This window comes from Ambystoma mexicanum, chromosome 2p, assembly GCF_040938575.1.
Source record: "Ambystoma mexicanum isolate Mex_15411 chromosome 2p, UKY_AmexF1_1, whole genome shotgun sequence".
In the NCBI taxonomy this organism is placed as follows: Eukaryota; Metazoa; Chordata; class Amphibia; order Caudata; family Ambystomatidae; genus Ambystoma; species Ambystoma mexicanum.
In genome coordinates this window covers 834,718,895-834,738,463 of record NC_090923.1, presented here as the reverse complement: position 1 = coordinate 834,738,463, position 19,569 = coordinate 834,718,895, and the positions used below count along the sequence as shown (strand labels likewise).

At 43.1% G+C, this 19,569-nt stretch overlaps 1 protein-coding gene across 1 annotated transcript in view; it reads right to left on the bottom strand.

The window, feature by feature from the left end:
* Positions 1-19,569, bottom strand: part of SAE1 (SUMO1 activating enzyme subunit 1) — a 1,106,078-nt gene that overhangs the window by 827,650 nt on the left and 258,859 nt on the right. Inside the window, exon 3 of the mRNA XM_069644537.1 lies at positions 7,369-7,542. Within this exon, the coding sequence (XP_069500638.1) occupies positions 7,369-7,542 (174 nt within the window). The remainder of the gene's footprint in view (positions 1-7,368; positions 7,543-19,569) is intronic.

Genomic DNA, 19,569 nt, shown 5'->3' with positions numbered 1-19,569 from the left:
GGCACAGAAACTGCCATGTTGGATCACAAAGCCAATCTCGACCAGCATCATCGACCAAGGTCAGCCTGCTGTCCTCATGCTTGCGGACCTCTCGGCAGCCTTCGACCTGGTTGATCATTCCCTACTTGTGACAAGGCTACATGAACATGCGTACTACATGGACTCCGCCACCCAATGGATTTCATCCTCTCTCAGAACTAGGTCTGCCAGAGTGGCAGTGGACGGCATTGGCTCCATACGCTCGGTAATCACCTGCGGGGTTCTGCAGGGGTCTTGTACCTCCCCCTACTTATTTAATATCTATGTCATGCCCCAGCTCTCTCTTCTGGATGACACGGGTGTCCAGTAGCCCACATGTTCAATCTAATAATGTTGCCGGAAAAAAGTGGCAACATTTTGTCAGGAGACATTTTTACAGGGACATTATTACATGGGACCAGTACACTAACTACACTGATGACACCCAGGTCATCCTGGAGCTATCAGGCATCTATGCCTAGGATGCACTTGCCATCAACGCAATCTATGACTCAATCCAGATTTGAACGACGACCAATTCACTTGCCCTCAACACAGGTTAAACAGAGCTCCTGATCATGGCCTCTTCTCAGCGACTCAAAAAAACTGCACACCAACTAGAAATCCTTTACCATTGCGGGCAGTAGAATTACAGTTGATAGTGTAAAAACAGTGTTATTTTTGTTGCAGAACTTACCAAGAAGCCGCATGTTGCCCATATTTGAGCAACCTGCGGCTACATTACCAAACTACTAAATTACATCCATCCTAAGAGCTCCTTCAGTAACATCTCCCTGCTGGCCACTGCTCTTGTGATCTCCTGCTTAAACTAATGCAATAGTCTACTACTGGGTACATCACAAGCCAACTTCAAAACACTGCAGACTGTCCAAAATGGAGCCGTCAGGGCGATTCATGGTCTGTCCCGGAGAGGAGATGCCCGAGGCAAGGAGAGGGCTTCACTGGCTCCCCGTTAACATTGTGTGACACAAACTACTCACTCTGACTCACAAATGCCAAAACCATGAGGCACCTCAATATCTCACCGACCGCCTCAAGGTCACCCGTCCAGGATGCATCCTCCGGTCCCAAGACCAGGCACAGTTAGTGCAACCCAGGTTCAAGCAGAGATCTTTCTGATGTCCAAGCACCCTTTGCCTGGAATAAGCTTCCTCTACCCCCTCAGATCAGTATACTCTCTCAAAGATTTTAAGAAACTGATCAAGACGCATTTGTGCAATCTTAAACCAGGTTAAGTCACCCGTTTACCCTGCTTGTCCCCCCCCCAGCCCCTCCCTTTCATTTGTGTAGTCTGCCTCGTTTGTTCTTTGTGCGCCCCGAGGTCCACGGGTGAGCAGTGCTTTATACAAATTAAAAACAAATAACTGATAATCCCTTTCATCATTCTTTATGGGTTTTGCACATTTTGGCTTTGTTCTGGTGGTGCTTAAGGATAGCATTCAATGTCTATTTTTATCGTTAGTTGAAGGAGGCCGACAAGGGCGGAAACAGTCATCCTAAATCGCAGATATTATGTCAAAATGGCTCTACGCATCTTGACACACCAGGATGCCATTTAAAACTCAAAGCCAATCCAGTAGCAGAAATACTACAAGATCTTAAAAAGCTAATACTCCATTGGCATGGGCTGGGAATCCTCCTGGATGAGGACAGGACATTTTTATTGCAAGAAAACACAGTTATAACTACAATCTATTTTCTACTGAAAATGCATAAACCTTAACACGATCTTCCACAAATGAGATCCATCCTAAGGGGTATAGGATGGATAAATATGTCTAAATATATAGACCAATATTTGCAACCATTAATGATCAAGCAAGCAACATATGTAAGACTCAAAGCACATCATACAGCTATTAGAGGGAAGGGAATGGCAAGCACATTACCAGTTATCCAGCTTTGATGACAAGGAACTATACACTTCTATAAACCCCTTGCTTGAAATGTGAGCCTTTGGGGCATATTTTCTGTTAAACAAGCACACTGTTAAACAAGTCACTCATTACAGACATACCTTTAATTATTGATAGAGCGAAGGTTTCTGAACTTTTATTGCTAGTACATTCTGTTGAACACATTCATTGACTGGTACCAAATATTTCTGTTGGAATCAAAGAGGCGCCGACACTTAAAGACTGTTTTAGTATAAAGTATTGAATGAGACTACGTCTCTTGACTGTGTTTGGGCTTTTATACCCTTATACTATGCTTTATTCAAGTGTCTTTGTATTCTTTTTCCTTACTTCTTCATAATCAATACGTCACATCACATTCATCGTGTTCTGACAAACTGCCTTTCTCCTTATATTGAATAAAGCACCCCAAGTAACTAGGTTTTCTCCCCTGTTTGGCTCCTGTCCTGTTGTAATGAGCGAGACCGGTTAGACTGATTTTCCTTCTTTCAGGTATTAGATCCTTCACTGAAAAACGTAAACGAAGTCCCAGTTATTCCCACTTTTATAGGCACTTGTTCTCTCACTGGGCAAATAGGTTGATTGTTGTAAAGGTTCTTGCTCTTACGAACACTTGTCCATTTCACTGGGACAAGTAGGCTAGGTGTGTCCTTGATCCCTGTATACCCCTCCTGGGCCTCCTGCCTCTCCAGTTACCTTCTTGCTCATAGGCTAGCATCACCGGGTCTTTCCCCAGGATCGGGACGACACAGGCATCTGAACGGTTCCTGTGCTTACTCCAATGCTTCTTGGTTCTTCTTCGTGGCCCGACGGGGCCAGCGTAGAAACTGTATCAGGGTTGTTCTTGGACTGAAAAGTCCACCTTCAACTGGTAATGTCACCACTCCTGGTTCTCCTTCGCTCAGGGTTCTCCTCCATGCACAGCTCAGCTCTCCGCACCTCCTGGGTACACCCACAGGCTGTATCCTCCAGACAGAGGATCGTCCTGTTCTCAGCAGCTTGTGTTGGCAGATTCAAACTTTACGGGTTTCACACACACACACTGTACTCCTTCCTTTTTATTCTAGCTTTCTGGGTCCCCCCCCCAGCGGAACATCAAAGTCTTTACTCTTTCCGCTGAGCATTCTCGACTGTTCTTTCTTTCTTCATTCTCCCAGTTTGGCTGGCTTCTAACCACTGAGCAATCGTCATTTCTCGCTCACCTCTCTCAGTATTTTCATCAAACATTTTTTCAAGTTGAATATATGGTGTAATGTTTCAATAACAGTTGCTTGTTCCAAAAGATTTCTCAATTCTGGATAGTACTGAGGGCCCAAAAGGAAGAGTTTCATGGAGTTCATCGAGGGAACAGGAGTCCTTGTCCCATAAAGGAGATTCTCCTTGTGAGGTCCCTCATGTAGCTACCCCTAGGGGAAATGTTGCATAGGAGGCTCACAAGGAAAGGCTCCCCTCTGTGGAGAAGTAGCGAAACCCCGCGATTCATCACAACGTCCATGAATAAAGTAAAACTAAGGACACTGATTGACAAACAAAGGGTACTACCTTCAAAACATGTCACACTTTCTAACAAGTGTACTACCACATTCCACAAACTGCATTGTGTACATAAAACATATTTTCATGTTCAGCAGCCATAGGTTTGTGTATAAAACCAAGACCTATTGGCTACGCCAATGATTGTTTCTGATGTAATAGTAATGTCAATTTTTTGAGGGGTTCTATGAACCAGTCAGTCACCAGTGAGGATCTATATAACATGATGTGTTAGTTTGTCATAGTGCGACCGTTCTCTCTAGGCAAACACATTTAGATTTCAAGAATTGTAAATATTCCCTCCCCAGAACAAACCTAGCAATTTCAACAACTTCCCCGTTAGCCACATCTGCCAGAAAAGCTTGCAGCAATTGCTGGCTGACTGGTTATCCCACAAGGAAACATCCCATAGTTAACATAGTGGTTCTGCTCTAGCAGGAGCATCACATTTTTAACACCACATCTTGATTGTATGGGCTGGTGCAGGCATCTTCCCGGCTGGGAACTTAGCTATGTAAAAGCTGTGAGCTCATAGGATAGGGATCAGCTGCCACTTTAACAAGCGAGCCATCTGTGCTTTGCAAACTTAGTCTGACCAAAACAATTATATGTAGTCCTCAAAGTAAATGTGGCATGATAAGCTGCAAGATCAGGCATCCCAAAACCGCCATGAGTAATTTAACTGGGACAGCATTCAGAAATGTCACTCTCCCACCAGACCCGCAGGGAAATTAATTTGCCTCAATTTGAGAAAGTGGGCATGGTAAGGACTAGAAATCGTACAAGAAACAGTCATTTTACTAGTGTGTATTCCCCCACTTCCCCACCTAATCACTCAATAGGTTGAGGTTGCCCCACTTCTCAAAGCCACGCTACTTTCTGCAGTATTGGTTTGACATGTATGTCTATCAAGGCTGACATTACTAGTTTTACTTCCAAGTTCCTCAAGGCTGTCTTAGCCAGTTCAAAACTAAGGGGCAAATAAATGAAATAAAAATATATATGTTTTAAAAGCCTCTGTGAAAGCAGAAACTGAAAGCATACTGGTGTCCTATGCCACTTTATCTAATGACCAGAAACCGTCCGTTACCTATCAGGTAACGTTGCAAGATAACTTAGCATCGGAGACCAGGTGCAGTTCCTCCCTGGCACTTGAGGGTATACATAGGTCATCCTCATCCTGGCAGATAAGTGCTCCATCACTAAATCCAAATAAGGGTAGAGTGGGTAGCTCAATGGTGTACACAATGCCAGCCTCAATGCCCACAAAACATTGGCATTCACTTGGAATTATGGCACTGGAGTACTAGTTCCTGAACCAGCACACAGAACCGCATCCAAAGAAGAACATTGTCCATGAAAGGCCTCTCTCACCTGTTGCAGCATCAGCATTGATGCCCATCATCTGCTTGGGGTGTCCCATAGTTACACCACCAGTAATTTAATATGAAAATATATTAGTGGTTGTGGGTAAAGTGGTAAAAAAAAGGGGGTGGTGGTAGGGGTAGTAGTGTAGGGGGGTGGGGTAAAGGGAGGGAGTCCCCCAATTAAAGAAAAAACGATGTACATTTTCGAAGTAATTACTTTTAAGTAAATTACTTTGAAGTCATTACTGGCGTTGGAATGACATGGAACCCTGCTTCGCACTCAACTGCCATTTTAAGATTTTGGATTTGTGAGTTTGTTAGATTCTGATGGTGGGCTTTGATTTTCCAAGAGACGGCCGGCTTTTTATCTCGCCAGTTTCTGCCATCTCAGTTCTTGTCAGAGCCACCGGGATAATAAATTATGGCAAGGAAGGAGTAGAGAGGCTGGAGGTTATGCGTAAATAGAATAATGGAACCAAACAAAGGGCCTACTAATGAGAACAAATATATTCTGAATGTTTCTGTTCAAGCAAGCCTAATAATGGAATGTTTCCCCAGCATTCATTTTACAGATGGATAGCAGAATGAACTGTGTTCTTAAAAGTCTGACCAAACTAAGTGTCGGCTCTGGGACACCCGGACAGCACTGCCCGATTAATACACATGGAGAAGTCAAGTGGCTGCTTTACAAATGATGTCAACAGTGCAGGTCTTTGGTAGGCATCGAAGGCTGCATTTTCCCTGGAAGCATGTGCACGAATACCCAAGTGTTTTTGCAAAGAATACACCTCAAGAATGAAGACTAGTCAATAGCCTATCAATCCCTTGCTTAGGGCTGTGGTCTGAATTGCTCGCTTAGAAGAAGCTGCTTGAGATACGGTACTCGGGTAAAGCTTTGTATCCTTGTTGTAGTGCAAAAACAAAGCCTCAGAAGCAAGCAGAGTCAAACCGCAAAATAGGTCCTTACTGACTGTGTAAAACTGAGATCCATATACATGTGCAATCTGGGCGGACTGGTCTACACGCATGAGTCCATTAAAACAAAATCATTTTGGGACTTTTTGGCTAAATATGAAATCCATTTCCTCCCAGCTAGCCCTTTATCGTGTTTAGACAAGTAAAAGAATTGTTGGTGCACCAATGCCTGGGCTGAGCTCTGTTTGGGGGAAATGATTGTCAATGACTATGCAATGAATTGAATGTATATTGAAAGTTTAAGACTTCCGCTGTGACTAAGGAACAAGGATCTTAATGTGTCCGTTGTGTTCGTGATTATATATTGCTATGTGTTAGGAGATGTATATTGATTTTGTCATGTTTATTGTATTTGTGAAAAGCTCATTGAGCTATAACACAAAGATTAACAATATTGATCCTAGGTTAGTGATATTACCAAAGTAATACCAGTTTCTGCAGCATCAACATGAATACGGATCAGTATCAGGATGCCCTCAGATTGTGCTGCTCTTTGCCGATGCCACAACCCTCAGCAGTACCATAATTTCCTTATGGGATGCGACAAAGTCAACCTGTACTGAGAGTACCACTTTTGAGAAACCAGACTTACCTCCTACGTCCTTGTTTCCACCTTTGCTTGGCTTGGCACTGCCCTAAAAGCTGTCAATACTTTAAAAGGAGTTGCGGGAGGTGGGGGGTGTGGGGTGCGTCACAGAATCTATCCTTACACCAGCACCAAAATGTACTACACGTTTCAATATTGAACTCCCCCTTTGCTATTTCTGGCTGATTGTGTCCAGAGACAAACTGAATATATTCCCATTCTCAGGGGTATCTATCCTTTGCCCACTGTGATACAACAGCTCAGTGTGGGGACTTCAAAACAAGACACAGGCTACGTGCTATTCTGACAGGAATAAGATGCAGCTTCAACCAATGAGTGGTTCATATCCAGTCATATGTAATAACAAAGTGACGGAGGTACAAAAAGATCTTTCAGCTTATGCTAAAAAAGATTAAAAACAATGATAAATTAAAAGTCACCTACGGAGGCTAAAAAAGTAATGACGAGCAAGACATCACTGAAAAAAGAGCCATGGAGCAAGATTATTTCAGACCTGTCAATAGGTGAAAAAAAACAGGAACCGAGTATAGTGGTTGGCATGAAACATACGAAGGAGCAGCCTGGCACACAGATGGACCGATCTCTGCCCTATAAAATGTCAGCATCTTTCAACATTCCGTTTCCCTCCTTCCTGTAGCTTTACACATTCATCAGTTGGGAAGGTGGGAGCAAAGGACACTCGAGTATCAACAGTATTAAGACGCTATAATGGTGTTTAAAGTTAGCTTCACTCAGCTTTTATAGCAGGAGGACAAGGTGCAAAATAGCCCTATGGTATGCGTACAATTTCAGAAATGGTTCCTTGAGCTTTAATTTGTTTTCTTTAAAGCAACATACCTGCCATAGACACACCAAGGACATTTTCCTAAATGACTACCGTTATGTTTAAAACAGAGTGCATGATGAAAAGTGTGGTTTTAATAGTGCTTACTGCATCAAACTGTGTGAAGAATCCTTCTTCCTTGATTTCAATATTCTCTTTGTCCACTTTAACATCTACCATAGGGTTTAAATTTTGAGCACGTTCTAAGGAGGCGTCAGCCTGGTTACGATCTAACGGACCCTTGGGAATCAGGAACTGTGCTCTGGTGGATTCTAGTGTTATCTGAAATACAAAAATAGAATATATAAGCCAGAAATGCTGGACAACTTTTTTCACAACTTAATGATCAGTCTGTATATAAAAGAATAGATTATTTAAATCTGGGTGTTGATTGCATTAGCACATGGAAATATTTATTGACCGTCTCTCAGCCAATCACACAGACTCAGAGCGCAGTCAATAACTACTGCTATTGACTGCATTCTGAACAGACTTCAAAAAGCAAACAGGGAAGCAATAATGCAATTTCCAGACAAGATGACTCAAAACACTTCCTTCCAAGAGACACTTTTCTCAATGCAACATCCGATTTAACACACCATCTAGAAAGCTAGAACATGAGAAAATGCTTTCCTTTTCTTACAGCAAAAACATTTAATTTACATGACCCCGGCTGTTAAAACTGCTCCAGTTCAACCATGTTTCTAACTGAAATGCTTAAGATAAGCTTCACATTCAAATACTACAAAGTAAAATCACATTTCATTAAAACTCAGTTTGTCAATTTACTTTCTCATTTATAAAGCTATATTATCTACTTCAGCTCTTCAGCACCAAAACATTTGTAGCTGCTACTATTATGCGGTAATAGCCTTGTATACCTCGGGAGTGGTGTTTATGGCTAAGGATAAGCACCCTTCCCAGACTTAACTTGGTGACCGATCATTATCACACAACAATGACCCCTCTGTCTATAAGGCTTAATTAATAAATCGACCTCTGATCCTTAAAACAAAATTAACTATAGGTAAATGCTCTCTGTAGCAAGTTCTTAATCTATTTTTGCACAAAGCAAATCAAAATTAATAAGTGTGTGGCTATTGACAGGAAAATAAACGCTGCCCGAAAAATAGCAAAGCTTCCAAAAAAACAAATGCAGACAAAAATGAAAACAAACATGTAAGATATTAACAGGCATAGGTATACATGGTGTGGGTAAGGAGGTGCACTTAAATACAGACACAAACATTGATCAACATTCACATAATACAGATCAGCACACATCCCTTTATTCAGCATATTATTGCTCCACCAAGTTGAAGAAACCAAAATCAAAGAAGAAAGAATAAAATCATATTGAAAAGAGGCAACCTCAGAATTCATTAGTGGTTTGCAAATTTTTCAGTATGGAATAGTTTCAATTATCCAAAAAATGTACTAACCAAATTGTGCTTTATCACAATTCCGATAAAATTCCTTCAAGAACACTTACTGTCAATTGTGTATTTATTTGTTTAAAAGAAGTACAGAAAAAAAGCAAAGTGTCCAAGAACTATCTGACTAATGACACTAGGACTACTGCCAGCTGTAATGAGTTGCTTCGTAAGCAGAAAGGAAATGGGTACAGGACATGGTTATCGTTCACAAACTTATATTATCTAAAATATCAGGAATATCATTCCCACTTTGTTAGGGAGAATTCTCTGTTTAGGCTGAATTTCCTAACTTATTGAGTCCACCAGCAGCTTTGCTGGATTTTTGGGGTTTATTTTTTTTCTCCTGCCAAGAGTGAGACTCTTTTACCCTCACTCTTGGGCATGATTTTTTCAGTATGGAATAGTTTCAATTATCCAAAAAATGTACTAACCAAATTGTGCTTTATCACAATTCCGATAAAATTCCTTCAAGAACACTTACTGTCAATTGTGTATTTATTTGTTTAAAAGAAGTACAGAAAAAAAGCAAAGTGTCCAAGAACTATCTGACTAATGACACTAGGACTACTGCCAGCTGCAATGAGTTGCTTCGTAAGCAGAAAGGAAATGGGTACAGGACATGGTTATCGTTCACAAACTTATATTATCTAAAATATCAGGAATATCATTCCCACTTTGGTGCTACTTGTTCAGACAAAGTCTGGCTGTAAGTGCTGCACTGTAACCACTTGACATTACAGCTGCATATCCCTTGATTTCAAAAAGAAAAAACCTGAAAAGTGGAGTTGCTTGTGCACTTCAAAAAAGGTATTTGCAAATATCTGATTTGTGATGGTTGTTACAAAGAAATGCTAACGGGGTGTGTGTGCGTGTAATATGCTTTATTGATTTAAAAAAGGCCATACAACAGAATTATATACATCAGATAGGTATATAAGAACACAATTAGAACATAAGGTAATCAAGCAGACCATTATACAAATGAAGACATAAAAGAGAAAAGGGGAAAAAAAGCAAAAAAAGGAGGAATGAGGAAATATAACAGAGGTACTCCATTAACTCAATAAAAGCATTCCAAATGTCTTCATACTTATCAATACATAATTTCAAAAGGACACCTTCTCCCTACTAGAAAGAATTGACATGCTGTCAAGCCAGTAATCAACAGTGGGGTTTAACATTACTCATCAAACGCTTCAAGAAGTTCTTTTTTTAACCAACACAAGGACTCTATAGACCTAAGTGAGCTTACTAGTGGGACAGTTTAAGTCAGTCAGTGTCAAACCCAACACATATTAAGGGAGGGAGGGGAAACCTGAGCACAAGATCAACATGCTGAAGAACTTCCTCCCAAGACGACTGCACTTTCTGACACAGCAAAAACATATGTCACCCAAATCCCTCTTGCACTTCCAGCCAAGGTCATCGTGACAACTGCCAGAACCACATCTCCCCCGGGGACCAATAGATATAATGAATGATTCTTTGCTGCTTGTTGCACATCTCGAGGTCAATCTTAAACCTACCGAGACCAGTACATGTTCAAGACCCTTCAATTTAAGAAAGTTTGCCATCTAAATTTAGATCCCAGCAACTCCTACCATGAGGAGAGGGCAGGTTAGGACCACAAGGAGTAAGGAGACTATAGCGAAAGGAGGCAAAGAGTGGCATACATTTAGCTAAATGTAAAATCACTGGCGAGCCATGCAATCTAGCATTAATGGGCGAGAATACAAGATTTTTCAAAAGCTATCGACTAGCTTCAGACGACCTCAGCTTGCATTTAAAAACACTGAAAAACCATAGAATGGCCACCACAGATCTGCCCAATTTTCCAAATACCCATTGTGAGACATGCATGGTATCGAGAGACAGGTTCAAAAGTAACAGTTTGAAAACCTTTATTATCAGACTTTGTGGGGTTGGTGTAATGGCTACCTGACCCAAACTCGAGGATTGTTCTTTCAACTGATGCTTCTATGGGCCGTAGATGTCCGTAAGTCCAAAACCAAAGTTCAAACCTATGCTTGCTCTCACTCTTAAATCAAATGTGATAGGGATCTTCTTAAACTTCCCTTCCCAAAGTTTTGATCCTTCCAATTCCAAACAAAAAGACACAGTTGCTGTCTCAGGGCTCCCTTCCCCAAGTCTAGGCCTCTTTTCACAAAGTTCAAAAATGTATTTAGTAGGACTTAAGAGTTCAAACACAAAATCACTGCTATCACGATGCATTCTTTGATAGGCCTCTCAGGGTTCCCATCCCCAAGCTTAGGCCTGTTCCAGCTTTCAAACACAAAATATAATATATCCCAGTCCCTTCTTGATTTCACAGGGTGTCCTTCCCCAGGTTTAGGCCTCCCCAACCCCCCCAATAGAAAACACAAATTCAGCTAGTCCAGATGTAACTTTTTTCTTATTGACAATCTTTCATACACCATCCTTTTATGGGGTAGAATCAGAGGCTTTTGAAAACGCAAGGCTATGCTATTCCTGAGCGCAACCACTCTGGATGCTTCCTGCATCCCTTTCCTTTCCATGCACACTTGCAATGTTTAGTCCTGCTTTTCTTATTGAACCCCTGCCCCTTGTCCTTAACTCTCCTCATGCTACCTTGCAGATTCTGTTCCGTTGTCGTTTCCCTGGCACCTTTCCTTGACTCTTCTCATGACCCTCTTCTCCAGTTACGGGCCACTCGCACCGTTGTGCTTTACTTAACTTTCTCTCCCGGTACGCTCTGATCGGTCTTTTGCTCACTTCAATCTGCTTTTTGCTTTACAGTCTGCTCCGGTGTGTCACTTTTATACTTTCTGCTTTGCTTGGCTTTGAGCTACGCTTTTAGCCTTTATATTTTCTGCTTCACTCTTGCTTTCAGCGTTTACACTTTCCTTTCAATTCTGTGCCGCGTTTACTGCTCGTGCATTTCTCCAGCTCTTCTCTCATCCAATCGTATGCTCCCGGGTTTCTCACATTCGCCACAAAACTCACTGGGCAACGTCGCGTTGAGAGGCAGTTCCTCGAGAAAATGCGAGGTGGAGGTCAGGGACCCACCACCTGCCCCTCAGGCACCCTTGGGGATGGCACAGGCCCCAAGGGAGCTAGCACTCTCCTGAACCTGGCTGGCAGAATGCAGGCTGTGCTTCACTGGCTCCCTGGAGGCACGCCTCCCTCGTCGCAGTCCTTAATACACACCAGGACAGCGTTGCTGCATGCTGTTGGCCTCCAGCAGCCTGCAGCTCCTGCTTCTTTCTGCTTCTGGGCTCCTCCAGTCCAGATTGCATTCCCAGCTCACACATTTCTTTGTGCAAGACCACACCTTTTATAGTGAACAAACCAGTCAAGTGGAGTCAGGTGTAAGTAGTTACTATTGAATGCCTGACCCGGCCTATTAGTGGGACAGCCAGAGTTCTTTCTAGGGTAGGTTTCGCTTACTTTCCCCATTTTATTCCTATGGGTAATCTTTACTTATCTTAGTTGCCTCCTTCTCGTCTCAGTATTTGTTGGAAATGGGGAGGGAGAGATGAGGTGATGTGTGAACACCCCCTTAAGGTTAAGGGCAATATTAGAAGTGTAACACAATTTAGGCTGAGTTTTGATCATCTTATCAGGGTGTTGACAGGGGGTATAAGAATATCTGGATTTGTTCCCCCCCATCGTCCCCCAAGGAGGACGTTTTCCACTTCTTTGGGTCCGTCGATGGCGTATGTGTACAAGGTTCTAGGTGGCATTCCCAATTATTTAGAGAGGATGAATAGATCTTGTTTTCAGTGCTCTGATCTTGTGTTTCTTGCGCCTAACTCCCTTTTCTTCTTGGGTAATCGACTCTCACCCTTCTTGCCTTCGGGCCATGACGGATAGAATGAGCGCTAAGGATTTTGCTACCTGGGTTTGAATCAAGATAACCCAAGAAGGCATCTGGTACTGTCTCCTCCACCACTGTCCCATTAGAATACCAGGTCTCTCCTAGGGTATTCTACTGAGGGCAACCCTCAAAAATCAAGGTCTTAGAGACATTAACCTTGGAATCAGAGACTACATCAAATAACCTCAAAGTCTACATCAACTACCTAAAGGAACATTCCAGATCCAAAAACGCCAGGAGGTCATCAGCATATAAGGAGAACCTAGGTGGTACAGTCACTAAGTGGAATGCCCTTTATGCCTTGGTGCGCCCTAATCACAGCAGCCAAAGGTTCTACAAACAAATCAAACAACAAAGGGGATAAAGGGCAACCTTTCTCGATAGGAAAGCTTTCAATGTGTAACCAGTGACAGTCACTGAGCCTTAGCTTTATTGTACAGGGCACTAAAAAGCTGCAAGAATTGCGGACCACAGTTTACCTTAAGCAAAACTTGGAGGTGATGCATCCAATTCACCCAATCGAATGCTTTTTCTGCATCAACACTAACCACTTCATGAGCATCCGCAGTGTGTTTCCTAAGGTGAACAGCATGTAATACCTCCCTCAAGTTGTCATAACTATTTCTACCAAAGACAAACTGATTTTTTATGGACAAATTCGGCAATGAGTTATTAAGCATCCTACGGACAGAAGCATCCACGTTCAACAAGGATATCGGACAAAAATGAGTGCAGGCGGAATGGCCTTTACCCGGTTTAGGAATCACAGTGATCACTGTGGCTTGCAAAGACTTTACAACCAAGCAATAACCGCATAAAGCCTCACCAAGAAAAGGGAGCGTGTGTGACTAAATGTTTTATAGAAAACAATCGGAAAGTCATCCGTCCCGGGGCACTTCCAGATGGCATTGCCTCCATTGATTCTTGTAGAGATATGTTTGCATTTAGATAAAGCTTGTCATGTTCATCCAAACTAGGGACATCAACCGAGCTCATACATTCAGATACCTCCAACTCTATATGAACATCATCACTATACAAAGAAGAAAAAAAACCTCTGGAAAGCCCCACAAATATCCTCATCAAAATTGACCCTTCCTCATTTACAATAAAGAGCAGTTGCCTCCGCTTCTCCTTAGTTTTCAGTCGATTGTGTTAGATTTCAAGAAACATTTATTGAAGGAAAAAATAGAAAATAAAGTGTTCAACTTCACACTAAAAATGTTATCCTCCATTGAAAAAAAACTTGATTTTCTTTGAATTACAAATAGGATATTTCAATATACCGGTTGTAAATCACAAGCAACCAGACCTTTGGGTTTCTTCCCAGTCACAAACTTAGGCGAAAATTCAGATCAGGTAAGTGCAGTGCTGATAAATTTGCAATCAATACGTTGAGTGTGCATACAAAAAATGTTTGATGAGCATGCAAAGACAAATGCAGCAGAGAACCACACTAAGGAATTGTGTTTTTCGTCAATTAAAAGGAGTAGGGCCTTGCTTGTTCTACTTGTCCCAGGACTGTCCATACACTCTGCCCATCATCTTTTTCAACACAAACATTTCTTATTGCCAGAGGATTTAACCCGAACAAAAAATATCCTGGATTCCAATCCTGTTTTCTGCACTGGTACCCTTATTTCTGGTGATACCTCTTCAGGTTCTTTTAACCTCACCAACCGTTCCTGCAATGCTCTTAGCTCATTGTCAATGTCTACTTGTGGACCCTCTGGGTACACTAATGCTACGGGCATATTAGAGCTTGTGGATGGGTTATATGGAGGTGCAAAAGCTCTCAAGTCCCCCCTGCTAGTTGCTAATCCTGTTGACACTACCTCTGGAGGCTTATAGACTGGGGTTGTATACACTACTGCAGGTTTAAGCGTTACAGGGAATATCCCCTTAAATTGGATCTCTTTCACCTTCCTGATCTCCTATATCCTCAATTAATTTACAGAGATCTAGAATATCTTCCCTTTTTTGGGACTTGTTCCCTTCATATTTTGCTGCTACAAAGATGGACATTTATTCTACCATGTTTCGGTTATGGGAGCCCTGCTCTGGCCAGGAGCAGGACGTCCCCCCTTCCTTTGTTTCTACTATCAATTGTTATTTATTCTGTCACAACACAGTGGTAGAACCCTATGCATGTGTTTTATTGGTGTTTCTTCCTCCATAATATTGCGCCTGCCCCTAATGCTTCACTTAAACCCTACTGCTATGCTGCACATGCTTCAAAAATACAGATCAGCCCACCTTTTCCCCACCCCCTTTTACACTTTCTTCACTTTGATTTCACACACACATCACCTTCCTTCCTTACCACAAAAGACAGCAAGAGAAAATATACAAACAATAGACTACCATCCAGGCCCATTTCTTATACAGAGCCATTACATAATACCACTTATTGCTTTGATCATCATAAGAATAATAATGTGTGGTAAAACCTTCTCAGCTTGTTTCTAGTGGCTGAGGATCCCCTACCCCACAGTCCTTCTAAGCTGGGGATCCCTTTCCTTCCCTTTCCATTATAAAAAGTAGAAAAAAAGAAATACGTGACAATTTCAGTACATGACCAACTTTTTATCCAATCTACTCAACACATGACCTGAAATCAAATCTATCTTATCCGATTTTATCCCTTATCACCAAAGTCCTATTTTATACTTCATCACCAATACTACATCACCCAAAAGTCCTATGCCATAATACATCACCAAGTCCTTATTCCATAGACCTCGTACATCACCATAATACCATTCAAACCACCATAATACCATTCACACATGTTCCCATTTATTTTGTTATCACCTGCAAGAGTATACTCATGTGGGCATTGTTCACTTGAGTTTCCCTCTATTACGAAGTCCCCATGCCTGTCGTTCTGGGGCCACACCGTGCACCAGTGAGGAGAAAGGATTTCTTTTAAAATGGCTTCTACTAAAGTTGCTCAGGATACATTGGTTTTTTGAGTTAGGAGTCTGATCACTACAGTTGGACGTGGCTGACCTGCCTGGGGAAAGTACAGGGGAAGAAACTAAGTAACATGTCGTGGTCACCACTGAAAGCGAACCCCAATTTACAGGGGTGCCCCTTAAATAAAGGGGACCCATAATCACCATAAACCAGAGTAAATGCACCCCTCTAGGTAAGTAAAAGCCATGAGTCTATCAATTGATACCAAAACTTTAATCTTCACAGATCATGAGTATTGGGGGAAATCCAACCAGCATTCTGTCCTCTGTGGCTGTCTCCCAAGTCCTGAAGACTGATGCTGGGCCTGGGGCTTAAAAACTCTTGATTTGGTGAATGGATACCAGCAGAGTTCCTCCAAAATGGTCTTTCGTGCCATACAAGGGATGCTGCAGAGTCTCCAGTGTGCATGGCCAGGTTCCGTTTGGGACAAGCTATGTAACATTATGCTGCATATGCAGGAATACTTTGTTGCTCTTGTTTACCATAATTTACTATGTTATAAACATTCATACATAAACACATCACCCAGCCATTATCTCAGCACGTACTCCATAAAATTATCATCTGGTTCAGTAATTCCTACAATAAACCTGTTTACCCATAGTATTCTGTCGTGCCTTGAATCTTTTTTAGTCTCCATTTGCTTGTGATTGACAGGAACAGCTTCTCAGCCACTTCATGCACTCTACCAGCCTGCCTGTAATCTATATTTAGCACAGCCTGACTTTAGTGTGTGCTTTGAGCAAAGCCAATTTACGAAGATATATACATTACTCACCGTAATCGTATTTCTGATGCTTGTATCTGCTTAGATTCACATGCTGTGCATATGCCGACATCTAGTGGAAGCTGCGGAGTATTACAGTTTGTTTTTCGAAACTAGAAAATGTCGCGTCGACACAGGGCGTGCCAGTAATACTATCCCTAGTGTGACGTCCACTGTACCCAAGATCACTCACGCGTCTAGGATCCTCAGATTGTATTTTTTCTGACGAGGTAGCATGAGGAGTAGCGTGAGTACAGATAATCCAAGCAGATAGACAGAAAGGTAAGACTACAAGCAATCATGCGCCTTCTCTCAGAGGGAAGGAAGGGTGGGTTGCATGTGAATCTAAGCAGATACAAGCATCAGAAATACGATTACGGTGAGTAATGTATCCCTTCTGAGGCTTGTGGAATCTGCTTAGATCACATGCTGTGCATAGATTAGCGAGCAGTACCAGAAGAAGGAGGTGGGATGTGAGAAGGGTCATGAGCAAATAAGTGTCTTAGAACCGCTTGTCCCACTTGTGTATCTGCTTTGGAATGGGTGTCAATGCAGTAATGCTGAGTAAAAGTGTGAATAGAGCTGCTTTGCAAATGGTGTCAAGGGGTACATTTGCAATGAAAGCCAGAGTGGCCCGAATGCCTCTAGTAGAGTGGGCCCTTGGCGTAAAAGGCAGAGTCTTTCCAGAGAGTGAGTAACACAGCTGGATACAGTTAATAATCCACATCAAGATGGCACCTTTAGAGACGCGATCCCCCTCTCTGCCTGTAGCTACGGAGACAAACAGTTGATCTGTTTTCCTTAGCGGTCTGGTTTTATTTACATAGTAGAGGACCGCCCTACGCACATCTAGGGTGTGTAGTTTCACCTCAGCCGAGCTTTGTGGGTTCTGGAAGAAAGCCGGAAGCTGGATAAACTGGTTTACATGGAATTTTGATATAAATTTAGGCAAGAACCTAGGGTGTGTGCGTAAAACCAGTTTGTCTTTATGGATATTAAAGAAGGGATCCTGCACTGACAGAGCCTGAATTTCACTGACCCTTCTTATAGAAGTAATAGCTACTAAGAAGGCCGTTTTATAAGTCAGGTGTTTGAGACTGCTTTTATGCATGGGTTCGAAGGGGGGGGGGGCCATGAGCTTGGCTAGCACCACATTAAGGTCCCACTCTGGTGGTGGGTTTGAAATAGGAGGGGGGAAGTCTCTTTACTCCTTCCATGAAGGCTTTAACTACTGGTACTTTCCACCACGAAACCTTGCTATGGGAAGTGGTGTAAGCCGAGAGGGCTGCCAGGTGTACTTTCAGTGAGTTAAAAACCAATCCTGCATCTAGCAGGTGGAGCATGGTGGAGCATGTATGTAACAATAGTGCAAGGAGTGCAATCAACTGGGTTGATTTGTCTACTCTGGCACCAGATAACGAACCTCTTCCACTTGTCAAAGTAACAGTGCCTTGCGTTTGGTTTCCTAGATTCCTTTAGGATGTCCATACACCTCTGTGGTAAATTGAGGTGTCCAAACTCTATGACCTCAGGAGCCATGCTGCCAGGTTCATTGAGTTGGGTTGCTGGTATACTGTTTGACCTTGGTGCTGGGACATTAGGTTGTACCAGGCTGGAAGTTTGATGGGCTCGCACACCGCCAACCTGCGTACGTGTGGGAACCACGGTTGTCTTGCCCACATGGGAGCAACTAGGACGAGCGTCATCGACTCCCTGTTCATCTTGTTCACCACTTTCCTGATGAGGAGTTGGTGGAAAAGCGTACGCAAACATCCCTGACCAGTTCATCCACAGGGCGTTCCCCTGGGAGTCTGGTAGGGGGAACCTGGATGCAAATCCTGGGCATTGTCGGTTATCGCTTGTGGCGAATAAGTCTATAGTGGGGAAACCCCACTGAGAGAAGAGATCTTCTACGACCTCTCTGTGACGAACCCATTTGTGTTCCTCTGGGAGGGAGTCTCTGCTCAGAGCATCCGCTAGGGAATTGAGCTCCCCTGGAACATGTTGTGATGACAGGAAGATGTTCCGTCTGAGTGCCCATATCCAGATTTTCTGGGCAAGCTTGGACAGATTTGGCGAGCGAGTCCCTCCTTGCTTGTTCAGGTAGAACATGGCTGTAGTGCTGTCCGTCCGGATTTGCACTGACAGGTTTAGTAGGTGGGGCTCGAACGCCTGAAGCGCTCTGAATACTGCCAGAAGCTCTAGCAGGTTGATGTGGTTCTTGGCCACTGAGTGAGACCAGAGACCCTGAGCTGTGTGGTGGAGATGGTGAGCTCCCCACCCCGTCAGACATGCATCTTTAGTGACTACTGCCTGTACTTCGGGATCGTAAAAGGGTTTCCCCTGTGCGAGATTTTCTCTTGTCCACCAGTGAAGGCTTTGTACCAGTGTTGGCGAAACGACCACTAGATCGTCCCACTGACCACTTGCCCGAGACCACCGTTTCGCCAACCATTCCTGCATGGGACGCATGCGCAGGCGCGCGTGGGGGACCAGGTAAATGCATGACGCCATCATGCCCAGTAAACGCATTGCTTTGCGTACCGTTATTTGTTGACCAGACTGATGATGCGGAATTTGCATTAGTATATTCCGAATTCTTTCTTCTGAAGGAAAGGTCAACCCCTCCTGGGTATCCAGGATTGCTCCTAGGAATTGTTTTGAGGTGCTTGGCACCAGGCTTGACTTCTTCTTGTTGATTGAGAAGCCTAACTCGTGGAGGAGGTCGATAGTCCTTTGAATGTTTGTCCTGCAAATTCCTGGGGTTTCCCCCGTTATGAGCCAGTCGTCCAGATAAGGGTACACTTGGATTGCCTCCCTGCGTAGGTGTGCAGCCGCCACCGCCAGTACCTTGGTGAATACCCTTGGTGCTGAAGCTATCCCGAAGGGCAGTACCTTGAATTGGTAGTGCTGACTGTCCACCTTGAAGCGCAAGTACTTTCTGTGCGCTGGGAACATGGAAATATGAAAATAAGCATCTTTCATATCCAAGGTTGCCATGTAATCCCCCTTTTTTAGGAGGGGGATTACCTCTTGTAGCGTGGTCATACGAAATTTTTGGGGTTTGACATACTTGTTGGCAGGCCGTAAGTCCAATACTGGGCGCATTGTCAAGTCTTTCTTTGGCACAAGGAAGTAAGTTGAAAAAATGCCCTTGTTTACCTGGTGTTCCGGGACGAGTTCTATCGCGTCCTTTTGTAGAATAATGGCGATCTCCTCGAGGAGAATCTTCTGATGTTCTAAGGAGTGTACTCTTTGTCGTGGAGGAT